At 36.0% G+C, this 16,171-nt stretch overlaps 1 protein-coding gene and 1 non-coding gene across 4 annotated transcripts in view; both read left to right on the top strand.

Moving 5' to 3' along the window:
* CNTN1 (contactin 1) overlaps positions 1-16,171 on the top strand; it is a 320,158-nt gene that overhangs the window by 192,659 nt on the left and 111,328 nt on the right. For all 3 annotated transcript variants that reach the window (XM_045829319.1, XM_045829320.1, XM_045829321.1), the window contains 5 exons: positions 1,092-1,264; positions 3,246-3,341; positions 9,954-10,160; positions 13,893-13,992; positions 14,477-14,658. In XM_045829319.1, the coding sequence (XP_045685275.1) occupies positions 1,092-1,264; positions 3,246-3,341; positions 9,954-10,160; positions 13,893-13,992; positions 14,477-14,658 (758 nt within the window). The remainder of the gene's footprint in view (positions 1-1,091; positions 1,265-3,245; positions 3,342-9,953; positions 10,161-13,892; positions 13,993-14,476; positions 14,659-16,171) is intronic.
* On the top strand, positions 14,809-14,971 carry LOC123813159. Its single transcript, XR_006784669.1, has one exon. It is a non-coding gene; the product is annotated as a U1 spliceosomal RNA (small nuclear RNA).

Raw genomic sequence — 16,171 nt, 5'->3', positions numbered from 1 at the left:
TGGGAAAAACCCATTGCTTTGGCTAATGCTAAGCAAGTTGACAACTGGTGGTCCAAGCAGGGACAGGAGTGGTACCAGCTGAGCGGAGGGGAAGGCTTTCACTGGGCTGCAACTGGTAGTTTTTCAAAATGAAAAGCAAGGTCTCATGTGTTTGCTTTGAAACTGTCTCCTACAGTATAAAAATTAAAACTAAAAATGTTCCAAACATTTTATTTATTCAGAGATATTCTAAAAGCATTAGGCCTTTTTGGCAAGACTCTCACCCTAATCAGAAATATGCCAGGCAACAAGCACCACCACCACAGCCTGCCATCTGACTGCAGCTATGGTCTCATAACCTGTGGAAGACCTGGAACCTTAAGGGTATACCCTGATGCAGATGATTATAAAATCAAGCAGGTGGTTGGCTTAATTGAAAACTACTTGCCACATGCATTCTTCCTATCATCTCACTGAGCAAGGTGGATTCTGGTTTCCAGTCAGTTTATTTATAATATAATCCCTATAAACATATCTGCGACATTACATTTGTGGCTTGAAGACCAAAACTCAATTGACTTTTATCGTTTTCAAATTGTGTGATTGACCTCTGTGGTCAGAATATGCCATTTACTGAGAAAACCCTGATTTCAATTAGTTTGTTTTATTAAAACTTACTTTGATATTAAAATCATATATTGACATATTATTTTATATTTTATTTCTGTTAGAGTAATGCTTTTAATATTTTAAATACCATGCCTGTGCATATATGTGTTGAACTGGTGCATAGATGGGCATCATTTATACACCACGTATAGCAGCTAAGAAACAAATTTATCTAGAAAGCTCAAGAAAATGTTTGTTCTTTGGGATACTTCCTGAGACAAAAAGGAAGTATTTCATGTACTTGAACCTTTCTGTGCCTGAACTGAATTATAAATCATGAGCCCAAAATATGCAATTATAAGGTGTGAAGAAATGCCACACTGAGTCATGTATTTAATTGTCTGAATTCACAACGAGCTGCCTCCTTATTATTTTAGAATGATGTTAGCCAAGTATGAAGGTCACAGTGACCTTTGGATGACATTTACTTCTTTTTCTCATAGGTGGAGAATGAATAATGGGGATGTCGATCTGACAAGTGATCGGTACAGTATGGTAGGAGGAAACCTTGTTATCAACAATCCTGACAAACAGAAAGATGCTGGAGTATACTACTGCTTAGCATCAAATAACTATGGGATGGTCAGAAGCACTGAAGCAACCCTGAGCTTTGGATGTAAGTAATTGTAACTTTAAGAAGCACAAGTGTGCTTTTTAAAACTTAGATGTTATCATAAGAGTTTGGTAAGAAGAGAAATAAGGAAGAAAGAAACCTCCACAGATGAGATGGGTCTTACATGACTAGTGGGGCCTTAATCGTGTAGAGAAGAAAAAATTTCAGGACAGCAAAGCATCATGAGAGGCATTATAAATGAACTTGAAATAGTCAAATATAACATCAGTAAGTGAACTAAGGCCTCATACTGAAAGATCTTGAATAAGTTTCTAAAAATTAGCACCAATAGAAATGCAATCTCATTGGGGTCATATCATTCTGAGGGGTGTGAAAGCTGGTTCTTGGTGGGGGGAGAAACCATCCTAGATATTACAGCATAATGGTTGGTGACTCTCCAAAACTCAGCTGCTTGAAGAAATCTCAGCCCTTAATATTTAATTTCTTTTACTGGGAATAAATTAAATTATAATTTAATTATTTTTATTTTAAGTTTAAATTAAATAAAATACCTCCTTTCAGAGGCAATAATGAAAAATATTTTGAGAAACACTCAAACTAGTTTAGTGCCAAACTAAAAGTTAGAGGTTGTTCTGAAGTAATATTACGCATTGGGAGAGGCCTTGGACTAGATGTTCTGCAGTATGTGATTTTATGTCAGCATGTAAACCTTTTTGCAAAATTGGTTGTAGGATGAAAATGACATTTGAGAGGACCCATGTGGTAGTGATTACCAGGAGACAAGGAAACAGGGTCAGGAGGCACAGTCAGGCTAAACTGGTGTGATAGCAGGACTGTGAGTAATGAACAGTCTTTGAAGCCTTAACTGACAGGTTGCATTGCGCTGAAAGAAAGAAGACGAAAGAAGACCTTAACTAAATATATATTTTTCTTTATATTTATTGTTTACTCTATTACAAATGTCCCCATCTTTCCTCCTTTTCCTCCCTCCCTCAAGCCTCCTTTCCCCCTTTCCTCTGGCCACCACCACAGCACTGTGGTCTGTGCCCATGCTGTGTACACATATGTTCTTTGAAAGTCTAGTTAAAGGGCAGAAATATTCGGTTCTCCTGAAAAATGGGATGGGAGAAAATAAAACCAATTTCAAGGTTGGTTGGAAGCATTGAAAGTGTTTAAGGTTGGTTGCTTCATACTCACAGGTTAAGGTAACATAAGTTATCCATGTTGAAATGTCAGCTAAGTATTTGAGGACAGGAATGGAATTCAAGTGAAACATTAGGTCTAGAAATGTAGACATTCAGTGTTCTCTGGGAAAAAAGTAACAATTGGATGATGACTTTCGTGATATAAATATATTGAGAAATAACAATTAGATGTTATAAGTTGGGTACTGATGACAGATAACGAACAGGAGATGAGGCAGAACAGAAAAGATGAGCCCCAGTAAAACAAATGAAGAATCAAATAAAGTATTGAAAAACCAAGCAAAATGGAAGTTCCAAATACACAGGAAGGAGTAAAGGAAATGAGAACTGAGGAAAATGCAGAATTTGCAAAGGAACATTAGACTGGTGACCTTCACAGTCCTCAACGAAGATCTGCTTTTCGCCTAACTCCTCCCCCAGGAAGGAAAATACAAATGAGTCCATGTCTTTGTTATTTCTCTTTACTTACTTTCTTTGGTCGATCCCTGCTTTTGTCTGTGCCCCTTGATTTTCCAAATATCCTTATTGAGGTTATTCCTAAATGTGAAGCAAAAGTTTAGGATATCTGTAATCTTCAGGGTTGTCAGAGGAGTTATGCACGCTGCTACCAATATCCAAAAGCTTAAGTTCCCCACAGAATTCTTGTGTAACATGTGTTAATCCAACACATAAAAACTGGGACTTGACTTTGCTCGGCTTTACTGAGCTACCTGAGGAGAATCGTATCAGAAGTGAATTAATAGCTGAAAGGGAAGCTTTAATGAATATCTCTTTCTATGGACCAGACAGTGAATGTTTCCTTCTTGTTGCATAATTAGATCTTGACCCTTTCCCACCCGAGGAACGTCCTGAGGTCAAAGTGAAAGAAGGGAAAGGAATGGTGCTTCTCTGTGACCCTCCATACCATTTTCCAGGTAACCACAGTCCCTCTATGACTGTAAGCCTCTGTGGGGTGACATGGGCAAGTTTTTGTTTTCTTAACAATAGTGGTACACTTATAAGTAAATTAGACTCAATGTTTGCTTAACCTAATAATGTATCATGTACTAGTGGTTACAGGTACATTCCCCTTTGCCTCTTTAATCACTTGACCCTAATTCCAAATATCTATGATCATTTTAGTTTATAAACAATATCTATTTTGGACTATGTTCCCATCAGTATTTCTGTTACACTGGAGAAAATATGATATATTTTCTTCACATTATTCCTGAATTAGAATAGTACTGATGAATGATATATAATCAGTCATTTTATTAATAATTCAACATCTACAATATACTGTGAGCTATAATTAAACACAAGAAAGAGATAAATACATGATAAAATTAATCTCATTAGGAACACCAATCTGCATTCAATTTAGAAAGGTGATAAATTAAGTGTCATCTGTTACAAGTTTTAATATTTGAATACATGTTTTCAGTAATTTGATATGGCTGAAATAAAAGCTGCAAAAGTGCTAATTAAAACATGAATACTTCATGTATTTTCAATAATTTTCACTTTTTATATTTATTAAATATCTCTTGAAATAAAATATAAATATTACTTTTTTACACTGAAGAACTGTTTTGTGTGTTTTTTTATTTTTATGGTTCTATTATTATGCCATAAATTTAACTTTTTGCATAAATTTAACTTTTTAAATATTTATTTATGCCATAAATATTTCCATAGAGAATTAAACATGATAGGCTGCTATAAATCATTTTGTGTAGAATATATTAATCTGGTATATATACTCTATTCCAATTATGTATAAAATCTAATTATTTATATATCAAATATTGGTAATTATCTTTCTAATAACTATAAAAAAGACTACTAATTAATAAATATAGGAGGAAAGTATAGATTCAAAATGTAACAACTTTCAATGAGAGAACAGTTTTTTTCTTTGAAGAACTGTGAAAACCATGAAAAAAAGTTTCCTCATCTTTATAGTATTTTGTACAAAGTAAATGATCATAAATAGCCAATGACCATAATCAGCACTGGAAAGATGGACTTCATTCAATCACTTATTTACTCAACAATCTCTTGTGAGCACTTATTTGGTATTAGGCACTGTTTATGCAGCAGGAATACCTCAGTGGATAAAACAGGAAAAGCTCCCACTCAGAGACCTTCTACAGGGAGAGACAGACATAGATGAGATAAATACTTAAAAGATATGGCATGTTAGATATTAATAAATAAGCTCTACAAAGAAAAATTATGCAGGGAAAGTTGGAGCAGAAGTATTGAGGGAATGGCTGAATTTACATAAAAGCTATCACTGAGAAAGTAACTTTGAATTAATGTTAACTTTGCAGATATCTGGGGGATGAACATGCCAGGCATATACCACAGCAGGGACAAAGGCCTGAAGTGGGATTGTGGAGGAAGAACAAATAAGCCAGGGTGGTTGAAATAGAGTGATTAAGATAATGGGTAGTACGAAATGAAATCCGAAGGATACAAGAGCTATTTCACATAGGACCCTATAATTCATAGCAATTATGTTGACTTTTATTTTGACATTTGTGTTGGAGGGCAATATATGGTAGTAATAGTGAAGGTGGGAAGATGTGGTTAAAATTAAATTTAGGTTTTGAAAGAAAAGCCAAGAGGACTGGCTGGTAGACTTTATGTAAAATATAAGAGAAATAAAGGAGTCAAGGATGGAACCAAAATTCTTGTCATGAGCTCTAAAGAGAATGGAGTCTCTATTACATGGAGAAACAGGTGTGGACATGTTAAGTGTGAGATGCCTTGTAAACTTCCAAATGGAGCTGTCAAAAGTTAGGGGTTCTATATGAGTGTGGACCCTAGTGGCATTGTTTGAGCTGGGAGTGTCAATTTATGATTCATTATTACATAGATTGTTTTCAAGGCCACAGGACTGCATGTAGTTACCTAAGGGATTACTGTATTTTTCACAGTATAAAATGCACTTTTTCACCACATTTTTTGCTTCAAAATTTTTTTCCTATTTTCCTCCTTTAAAACCTAGGTGTGTCTTATGGTCCTAAAAATAGATGCACCTAGGTTTTAGAGGAGGAAAATAGGGGAAAAAAATTTGAAGCAAAAAATGTGATGAAAAGGTGCGCCTTATAGTCTGAAAAATATGGTAGCATAGATAGAAAAGGAGAAGAAAAGGTCCAAGGAACAGGCTTTGATATTTTCCTGAGATAAGCCTTGCCTTCAGTCTCTGTGGCATTTTTAACTACTGTACTGAATAAGGAATTTCATGGATAAATACAAGGTTTATAGAAGGTTCAAATATTTAAGCCAAATTAGTTAATTAGCTCTTTATCCTGATAAAGATACATACATTTAGTCAAGGAACCCCTACCCCCTTTGCAACAGCATGGATGCAACTGGAAAGCATTATGCTAAGCAAAATAAGCCAGGCAGTGAAAGACAAATACCATATGATCTCACCTTTAACAGAAACCTAAACAACAAAACAAAGAAACAAGTGAAATGTAACCAAAGACACTGAAATAAAGAACAGACTGACAGTGACCAGAAGGGAGAGGAGAGGGAATTTCAGGGGGAAAGGGGAAGGGTTTACAGGAATGAGTATAAGGACACATGGATAAAAACTAGGGGCGGGCGGAAATGGGAGGGAGGAGGGGAGGGTTAGGTGGGTGGGTTGGGATGGGAGTAAAAGATAGAAAATTGTACTGCAACAACAATTTAAATAAAATTTTTTAAAAAGAAAAAAAGATACACACATTTACATGCATAGGCAGCAGGTGAGAGTGAGTGGGTGAAGGGGCCAGAAACTAAGTTGGTCTTTTAAATAAATCCAAGAAGTAAATTAGATTAGAATGTAAATAGCTCTTTACCTTCTTCACTCGGGTTGTGTTATAAGTAGGTTATGATCTCTTTAAACATAAAAATACTCAATTCTCAACCATTGTGTGTGTGTGTGCTATTTTACTATCTCCATGCCATAAGTCCTTCTTCCTAAATGCAGTTACATTGAGGTCTTGCACTTTGTCATTTAGACCTTCACAGGGTCAAAAGTGGAAAGGAACCTGAATTTTGGTTCTGAACTTCAAAGAATGTATTATGCAACTATTCATAGTTGTCAAGTTCTGTTGCTCTAGTAGGTGATCCAATAACCTGGATTCAGTTCTCACTGTATCAAGTCAACACAGGCATATCTACGTCTCAGTTTCCTCATTTGAAATTGGGTGATAATTCCCATGCCACCTACTTCACGGAGCTTGTTATGGGTTTCAATATTGATAAAGTATTTTAAAGTGGTAAAGTAGATATGTAATTTCTACTGGAGTAATATTAAAGTAAATAAAATGTGTTTAGTACATTTAGCACTTGAATCTTTTATTATTAAATATTATTACTACACCAAAGATTATTTATTCACAATATATAAATGTTGCCTCTCTCATTTATATATAGGAAAAAAATCCAGGAGCAAAGTCTCAACTTTCACAACCATTACATTTTTGTATGGATTTGGGTGTCCTACTGTTTTTTGCAAAGGGGAAAACTCTGACTTGGTCTAGTTTACTCATTTATCAAGAATAATTGTACACAGCATATCATTACAGTTGTACATTTAATTTTAAAACATTTGATATACAACTGATTGCCTTGTACCTAGAAGACCGTAAGTGCTCAACAAATATTTGAAAAATGAGGAAGTGAAAAAATAAATAAATGTGTTCATTAATTGATGGATGTGTAGTATTTACAATTTCACTAGAAGGTATATTTACCTGTTAAAATTGTGTTTTATTAAGTAGCAATTGATAATTCATGAATGTTTTTGACTTCTCATACTCCTCAATCCTAGAAAAATGAAAATGTAATGCTTTATTTCTGATTGATTATCTTTCAATATTACCATCATAAGTTGAGTTAACACATCTCACAAAATATAAATCATATATGTGTATATTGAGAGAGAATACAGAAAAATGTTCATCATTCAAAGGGTAGATACTCTTGACAAAATACAGAATACCTAATAATAGACATAGGTGTGAATTTTTTAATGAATAAGAAAGAATACTCTTGAAAAAATAATTTCTGGCATGTTGAACATTATGTTGAAATAAGCCAATAGAATAAAAAGGTCAGCAGACAGGGATGGGAGAGCACAGTAGAGACTATACAAGCCACAGTATAAGTTGGTATACATTTCTTTCTAAACAAGTTTAATGTGTAGTTTACTATGGGTATCAAAGCACTGATTAGAAGCTATACTGATTTTATTGGCATAGGTAAATTCTGTTCTATTGAGTTTAATTTTTTTTAAAAGCACAAACTTTTTCTTCTAGAAAGTTTGTAAATTAGTCTTCCAGGGAGCACTAAAGTACTTCAGATAAATTTCAAGTAGAAACATACATTATTTAACAAGGTTAGGTAAGTGACATATTGAAACATAATGCACTGAAACTAGCCAAGCGCCCTGTAGTTGCCCCAAACAAATCTCTCCTGTCATATAGTCCTCCCTCTCTGGAAGCAAAGGAAAGGAATCTCAGACATTGATCAAAAAAAAAAGCAACATTTCTGAAATAGGTGCCCACACTTACTCTTCCTAAACAAATAATTTTATAGTAATTTATTATTTAAGCCATTCAATAGTGCTAAGAATAAAACGTGTTGGCTTTTTCAGAGATGGTTAATTTTACCATCTGCATGGGTCAGGGGAAGGCAGTTAAAAAGATAATCCATTGAGTCCCTATGAAAACTCAGTCAGAACCTACCTCTTGACTGCCAAAAGTAAGCATTATGCTTAGGTTGGAGAGAGGCAGGGCAGCTATCACACCAATCTTGCAATGGTTTTGGTAGTCGTGTGCTGGAGAGGGAGGTTACAAAATCACTTCTGCCTCCCTCCCTATAGCTGTGCAGCTTTGGGCTAGTCAATCAACCTGGCTAAACCTCAGTGGCCCTGTTTAAAAATGGCAACAGCAATTTCTACCTTTGTTTTAATGAGAAGTGATAGCTTCTAATGTATTACAATGATTATTTTATTCAGGTGAATGGCTTATGAGCAGGCTAAATTTTCTTAGGTGAATTTGCATGTATTGACAGTACAAGTCCCACAGGGGCAAAGACGACATCTGCCTGGTTTAGCAGCACCTAGAAGGTCCTCAGTGTGTATTAAATAAGGAAAGTGGAGAGTCCACATCGGGCATTAAATCAGCCAGACCAATTGCTCTACAGTCTAAGACTTAGGTTGATACTGACATAAATCAGCATAAGGATAACTATTAAAGTAATATAATTATTCACAGATATAAATGTCCAAAAAGATATATGCTAATGATAACTCTGTTAGAAAATTATGAGAGTTTAATATTCCTTCTCTTTTAACTTCATCTGTATTTTCTGTTTATTTCCATAATATAAGTATACCACTTCTATCATTAAAAATTAAGATTAAAACAAGAATAATGTAATTGTCTTCATTTACTTCCATGATGTTGTAAATTAGCTGGAGAAAATTATGAAGCTAATCTAAATGGACTACCCTGGATTGTTATTCTCAAGAAATCCTTGTAGCATTTCATAGTCAGCTCTCTCTGCTTTGACAGCTCTACCTGTCACCGAACTCCCTAAAGCAAAAGGGTAGTGTGCCATAATTATTTTATTTTTTAAAGATCTTGATCTTCCACTATTTCACACCTAAAGACCTATCCAACTTGACATAAGAAATCCCCTCTTACAATCTTCCTGGTGGCAGGTGTCCTCACATGGTCATGGTGTGTTGCTAGGAAACCAACTTTTTGTGACTGAGAAGCACACAATGCCCGTAGTTCCCTCCTGTGTGTTACAACCATGCATGACTCCTGGGGAGTAATCTGCAAAGCAGGTAAGGGAGATAGGAATAGAAAGCTGTATGAAAAGCAGTGAATTAATGGGAAATTCAACTTTTGGCCACACCAGCCAGTATATTCAGCCAAAGGAATTTTCTGTGGTTGAAGTACCATATGTTAGACTTCCTAATATTGAAGAAAACCAGTAGCATGCATTTCTCTGTTTGTGTGGTTTTTTACTTTTAATGTGACCAGTATAGGTTATATAAACTCATGTCTAAATCTATAATTTAGAATAGGAGTACAAAAAATATATATATAAAGCCACAGCATGGTTAGTGATATTGATTTTATTTTTAAAATGCAGTAAGAAAAATGGGTCATGGACTTTGAATTATCAGACCTGAGTTCCAAAATCTCAGTTCTATTTAATAGTTGTACAATTCTAAGCAAGACATTTAATATCTCTGAGTTTCATTAATTCATCAGTGGAATAGAAGAATGTTAGTAGTCCATAAAACAATTGAGAGAGGTATAATTGGCTAGCATCATGCTTATGGTATATTCACTCAAACTATAGTAGCTTTTAGAAAATTGGCACTGTTTGTCTCGGCTGACTTCCAACGTATGCTCTACAATAGCCTAGATTAGATGATGGGCTAGCTTGTTACTGAAAAACGAAGTCTTTGCTTTTGGAGAAGAGCTTAATATTTAATAGACAATGGGTTTTTTTTTCCCTAGATGATCTTAGCTATCGCTGGCTTCTAAATGAATTCCCTGTATTTATCACAATGGATAAACGGAGATTTGTGTCTCAGACGAATGGCAATCTCTACATTGCCAATGTTGAAGCATCAGACAGAGGCAATTATTCCTGCTTTGTATCCAGTCCTTCTATTACAAAGAGTGTATTCAGCAAGTTTATCCCACTTATCCCACTACCTGAACGTAAGTATTTTATTTGTTATATTGTTTTTGCAAGGTTGTCTGCTCATGGAATCCTTGCAGTAATGAAAAGGAATGTCCTGTGCGGAGATGAACTATCTGCTCAGTCAGGGCAAACAGAGGATGTGCTCTTTTCTGGTATGGATCTTTCCTTGCTTTTCCAGTAGAGGCGATTTACATCATAAAAGTGCCCTTAGATGGCAGAGCTTGGACTGGTTGCCTCTAGTTCAGGGAATGCAAAAGACTGATTCATTAGCCAAATACCAACACAATCATACCTTGGTACTCCTAGGCTTTGGAACTCATCAAACACTGCATTCATCACATTTTGATGAGAAAAAATGTTTCAGCACTTGCTTGGGACTCGTCACACATGCTAGAATGTGTATGAGTCATGATGCCACCCCTCAAGAGAACATGCTTCATTGTTCAGTACTCCTCAGTTTTGCCACTTGTCAGGAGTTCCAGAACAAACTAACGAGTTACAAGGGGAATTAATTAATTAATTACAAAGGAAATCATTGGCATCTGCTTATTTTCATGGCCATTCCCACTTCTTATTAAATTCATGAAAGAGAACAAATAATTAGATTAAAAACTATATTATTACAGAATTAGGGGAAAAGGCAGTTGGATCGATTTGATGTTTTTAAGGAACTATTTCCATGAAGCAAATCAATATATGGATTGCTTTTCTGATATAAGTAATTAGCTATGTATTACTACTATGGCGCCATAAGCAATAACCACTGACATACTTGACTTTTTCCCAGGCTCCAATTAAACTACTTTTCTTTTTTAAATATACCATCTCTTGAAAAGAACAGATTGCAATATATTTGCTTACTTCACATTGTTTTTATGTCATGCTGCTATACTCATATCACCGAGTTCAAGTTTCTGAAGAGTTACTGGGTTCTCTGTTGACAGACTTAGGTTTGTTTTCTGCCTCTACCCTTAAGGAGGGTATGATAATGGAGAAATTGTCATCATGTCACTGTGATTCCACTTTTATTACTCTCCTCAAGATAGCGGTCATGTGGTTGGTATTTAATCACAGTAGTATTAACATAAGAAATATCCAAACCTGTAGGGAATTTTTATAACAGTTTATTTGAGCCAAACTGACTACATATCCTGGGGTCAAGATTTCAAATGCTCCAGAAAATGACAGTTTTGGAGTTTCTTTTGTGCATTTGAGATTAAGGAGAGACCATAAAGAAGACTACATGAAGGTGGAAGGAAGCAAGGCAGAGACTGGATTACAGGATAAAGAGGTTATTTGCTTTCTTAGGAGTGGTTAAGCCTTCCAGGGGTATTACTTCTGACACCTCAAAGGCTTGTTAACCTAGCTGCCCAAGAATGATGTGATGGGTGGGGCTGACTTAAAAATCCCTCACTAAAGAAGTTTTAGGCCTGAGGCATGCCCATCCACCATAACCTACCCAGTTAGGAATCTGTGATCAGATCACCCTATGAAGTTACTTTCTACAGAACCCCTTTTTTCCCTCCGTAGAAGATACTCTCACACACTACTTCACAGAGTTAAAAAGAGCCATGAAATACAAACTCCTTTAATTTTCTTTCTTACTTTTCCCCAGAAATTTGGCTTCTATTTACTTCTTACTTTTTAACTTGATGAGAGAAGCATTTCTCCTCCTGTTTAAATTAATCCCTCCAGTTGTCCTCATTCATATCCCATTTGACTTTAGGGATTTCACTACATCACTTAATTTCTTTTCTGAATCTTCAAACCCTCCTCCATTCTTTCCTCCACCCACACATATTCTTTTGTATTTGTTGCGAACAATCTTGAGTAATCAAAACAACTTTTTATTTGCTAAATCCAAAGGCAGCTTTTCAGTCTGATTCTGTATGAACTAAGACTCTGTCGGTCGGGTCAGCCTCTCTCGAACTTTCCCTTCTTTGCCCAATTTCCCTGACCCCTTCCTCTCTTTGTTCATCTCTCACTCGCCTCCCTGACAAATGCCATTCAGTATCCTTCACCAGATCTTCCTCTGTCTTGTCTTTCATTCTAATCTTTTTTTTTGTAGGTATTTTCTTTCATGTATACCTTTCAACAGTAGCCTTGTGCAGATGGCTCCCAGTTTACATCTCTAAAACTTTCCCTTGTGCTTAGAGTCTTTAATTCCTAACCTCCTGGACTTTTCACACAGAAGTTTCTCAAAGACATTCAACAAAAAATGTTCCAAACACACCTATCTTCCCTCAAAACCTCTTCTCATGTTCTTATCTCATTTAGCAATCTCACTGTATTTCTGCTACCTCACGGTAACATTTTTAATCAACAACTTCCCTCCCCTCATCTGAAGGACAGTGAATTCAGTGGTTCTCAATTAGTATATAAACACTTGGGAAATTTGAGGAAATGTGGAACCTGGAGATGCTGGTTCAGCAGGCCTGGGCTGTGACCCAGGAGTCTGCAGAGTTGACCAGCATCCCAGATGATTCTCATGAACTGGAAATGTGATCTACACCTCGAGAAAACCTTGATCCAAGTGGCAGTCCTCTTGATTCTGCCTCCAAAACTTCACTTGGATCTGTTCTACCATTTCTGCTCCCCTTGTCACTGCCCTAGCTCACACCCTCATCTGCTTTTTTCTGACTTTATGAAACACCCTTCCCTAGACCTCTGGCTCCACTCTGTGTTTCTCTTCTCCATGCCCCATCCTTTAAAACTGCCAGCAAGGTCTCTACCTAAACCAAAGGTAAGATTCATGTTACTACTCTTACCAAAACCCATTGGTAGTTACCACTGGGAAAATTAATTTTAAAATATTTAATATCACAGTTACAAGCCTTTGAGTTTGTAGATTGAAGCTCATCTTCAACTCTGTATACTTCAACATCATATGAATTGCTGGACTTTAAAAAAAAACTGCCTACAAAGGTCTAAAACTTTGTCATAATATGTGATTTCCTCAACCTGGACTAGTCCAGTTCAAATGCCTTTCTTACCAGAAATTCCCATAGCCACTTACCATGCTTCCAATAATCTGTCTTGGCTTTTACCTTTTGTAGATCATTTATTTTTACTTTGGCTTATATTTCAGGTTGTTGTGTATCTCTGTCTCCTTAGCATTATACAGTGTAAAGCACACACTCACATGTGATGCTAAACAAAGTACTTAGCCTTTCTGAGCCTATTTCTTCCTTGGTAAGGGAATAATACATCTTTGAGAATTGATGTTATATAAATTAAATAAAGTACCTATATTAGTGAGCACACTTACGTCTAAATAGGAACATTTTTTTGCTCTTTCCTCCCCTATTTTCAAATTATTTCCCCCTTGCCTTATTCTCCATGGACAGTTTTTTCTCCTTTTTCTCTTGTTTCTTCTGTCTTTTCTTTCCCTTTTCTTCTTCTTCTTCATTTTCTTTCCTTTTCTTTCTAAGTCCCAGATAGCATCTGGCACAATGTTTTACATATGTTTGATGCTTCCTCAAGAGTTACTGAATTTTTTTAGTGAGTTGAATCAGATTTATTTATGCAGCTCTAAAAATGAGGCAACATGATTGAAAATTCTTGATAAAATGTATATTTTATATGTAACATGCATAAATGAGAAAACCTATACATTGTGGCCTACACATTCAAGACCTGTGCAGAGAAAAGCCATGTATATTGAACCAATTCTAATCCTATAAAAAATCACAATATTAAAAAGGTTTTGCTTATTAATTCATTGATGTTTTCATTTTTATTAATATTAGGAACAACGAAACCATATCCTGCTGATATTGTAGTTCAGTTCAAGGACATATATGCATTGATGGGCCAAAATGTTACTTTAGAGTGTTTTGCTCTTGGCAAGTAAGTACCTGTTTAATAAGGTATATAAAAATGCATTAATTTTTATACTTCTTTTGCAAATAAATGATGTACTATATTTGCCTTGTATAATGAGGACTTTTTGCCCAACTTTTTGAGGGAAAAATAAGGATGCACATTATCCATGGGTAGTACTAATTCTGTATCTATGTAAATGTTTTTAATTCTTTTATTCATGTATATGTGTTAAAAGTGTACCTATAGAAAGCAATAATGATAACTGTGTGAAAACTAACACCCTGTAACATGATAATCATGTTTGTTTTGAAATGTAAATAAATATGTAATTGAATTAAAATATTAAAATGAAAAATTTTTTTCCTGAAAGTTTGGGCTGACAACCATGGGCGCTCATTATACATGAGAGCAAATTATACTTGGCAATATATGGTAAATGTTTAGCTATAAACATAAGATGGCCTTCTAAGCATTGTGGACCCTTAGCTCTTGTGTCTTCCATTTGAAGCCCTGTGCCTGACATCCGGTGGAGAAAGGTCCTGGAACCGATGCCGAGCACCGCCGAGGTCAGCTCCTCTGGGGCTGTGCTCAAGATCTTCAACATCCAGCTAGAAGATGAAGGCACATATGAATGTGAGGCTGAGAACATCAGAGGGAAGGATAGACACCAGGCGAGAATTTATGTTCAAGGTAGACACATTATCTTAATTTTTCATAAATTTTATTAATATTCTATTCACAGCCATTTCCATACTTGAAAAAATAGTATATAGAAATTAATAATTTAACAACAATGAACAGTGATAGATATATTACCTTATGAAAACCATGAAATATTTCATACTTACCTGGCGGGGAGATACTATGATCACGAAGTTGGTTTTCCCCAGGCGAGGCTTATCCATTACACTCTGAGTGTGCTGACCCCTGAGATTTCCCCAAATGTGGGCCACTGGACTGCACAATTAGTAGTAGTGGGGGACTGAGTTCACATTCTCCCCTACCAAAAAAAAAAAGAAAGAAGAAGAAGACCATGAAATATTTGTCATATGTCTAATGAAGTCACACATATGGGTTACATATATCTGTGACCAATCATTATCATTATCATCCCCACTAAGGCCCCTCGGCTCACTCATCTACCCACTTTGCTAAGACTAACCCTGGAAAACCCTAGCTCTCTGCCTCTCAGTGCCCAAACCCAGGAACTTGAATATGACCTGAGATAAACACTACCATGCTGATTAATTCATTTTAAATAATTCACCACTAACTTTTACTGAATCCTTGGGGTTACCCAGCAATTATACTACCTTTTTCCAGGTCCACTTACTCTTCCACTCTCTCAGGTGAATACGTCACGCTTTCATGGCTTCCCTCCAACCTATAACACCTCCTCCTCCAAGCTTGCTGTCAGCTGATAACTTGGTTTTCTATTTTACAGGGAATATGGAAGTAATATTGTTAGAAACTTCACCTCTCTCACCCTGCATCTACCTGATACCTGCATTTCTACCCATATCTTGTTACTATAAGTTCATTTGCTCTCTAAGGCCAACTCCTCCATCTGTGTGCTAGATTCTGCCCTCTTCCTTACTTAAAGTTATTGTCCCAGGAGTACCTGCTCCTTACAGCATAAGCAATTTTTTCTCTTCATTAGGTCATTCCCATCAGTGTATAGTACCTCTGTTTCATCCTTCTTTAAAATCTTTGTTAACTACTCCATTTTCTTCTCCGTGTCTCCTCTAAAACAAGTAATACAAATCTTGACAGATTTGTCTATACTCCCTAAAAAAATGGTGTCTCCATTTTTTCTCTCTTAAATACAATCTGCTTTGATCCATATCCCCACTTTTCCACTGAAACCTTTGTGTTAATGACCATTGATGACATCCATTTGCTAAAGCTGTTGCTCAATTCTCAGTTGTATTTTTCCTGATCCACCAACAGCTGTTCCTGCAGTCAATTCCTCCCTCTTCCATGATTCTCTCTGTGCTTCCCATCTGGAATCCACACTTTGTTATGTCCTCATACACCACTCTCATTCTCCTCCTAACTCTGTGAACTTCTAATGTTAGAGCAATCAGGGTTTAGTCTTTGAACCTCTTTTTGTTACAATCACCAAACTCTGACCCGGACATTTTTCTGCCCTCCAGACATGTATATCTAGTACCCCAACAAAATACACTTAGTACATATCAAG

Source organism: Phyllostomus hastatus, unplaced genomic scaffold (assembly GCF_019186645.2).
Source record: "Phyllostomus hastatus isolate PE091 unplaced genomic scaffold, TTU_PhHast_1.1 phas_scaffold_93, whole genome shotgun sequence".
Taxonomy (NCBI): Eukaryota; Metazoa; Chordata; class Mammalia; order Chiroptera; family Phyllostomidae; genus Phyllostomus; species Phyllostomus hastatus.
Note: the sequence above shows the minus strand (reverse complement) of the source record. Positions and strands in the feature narration are given on the sequence as shown.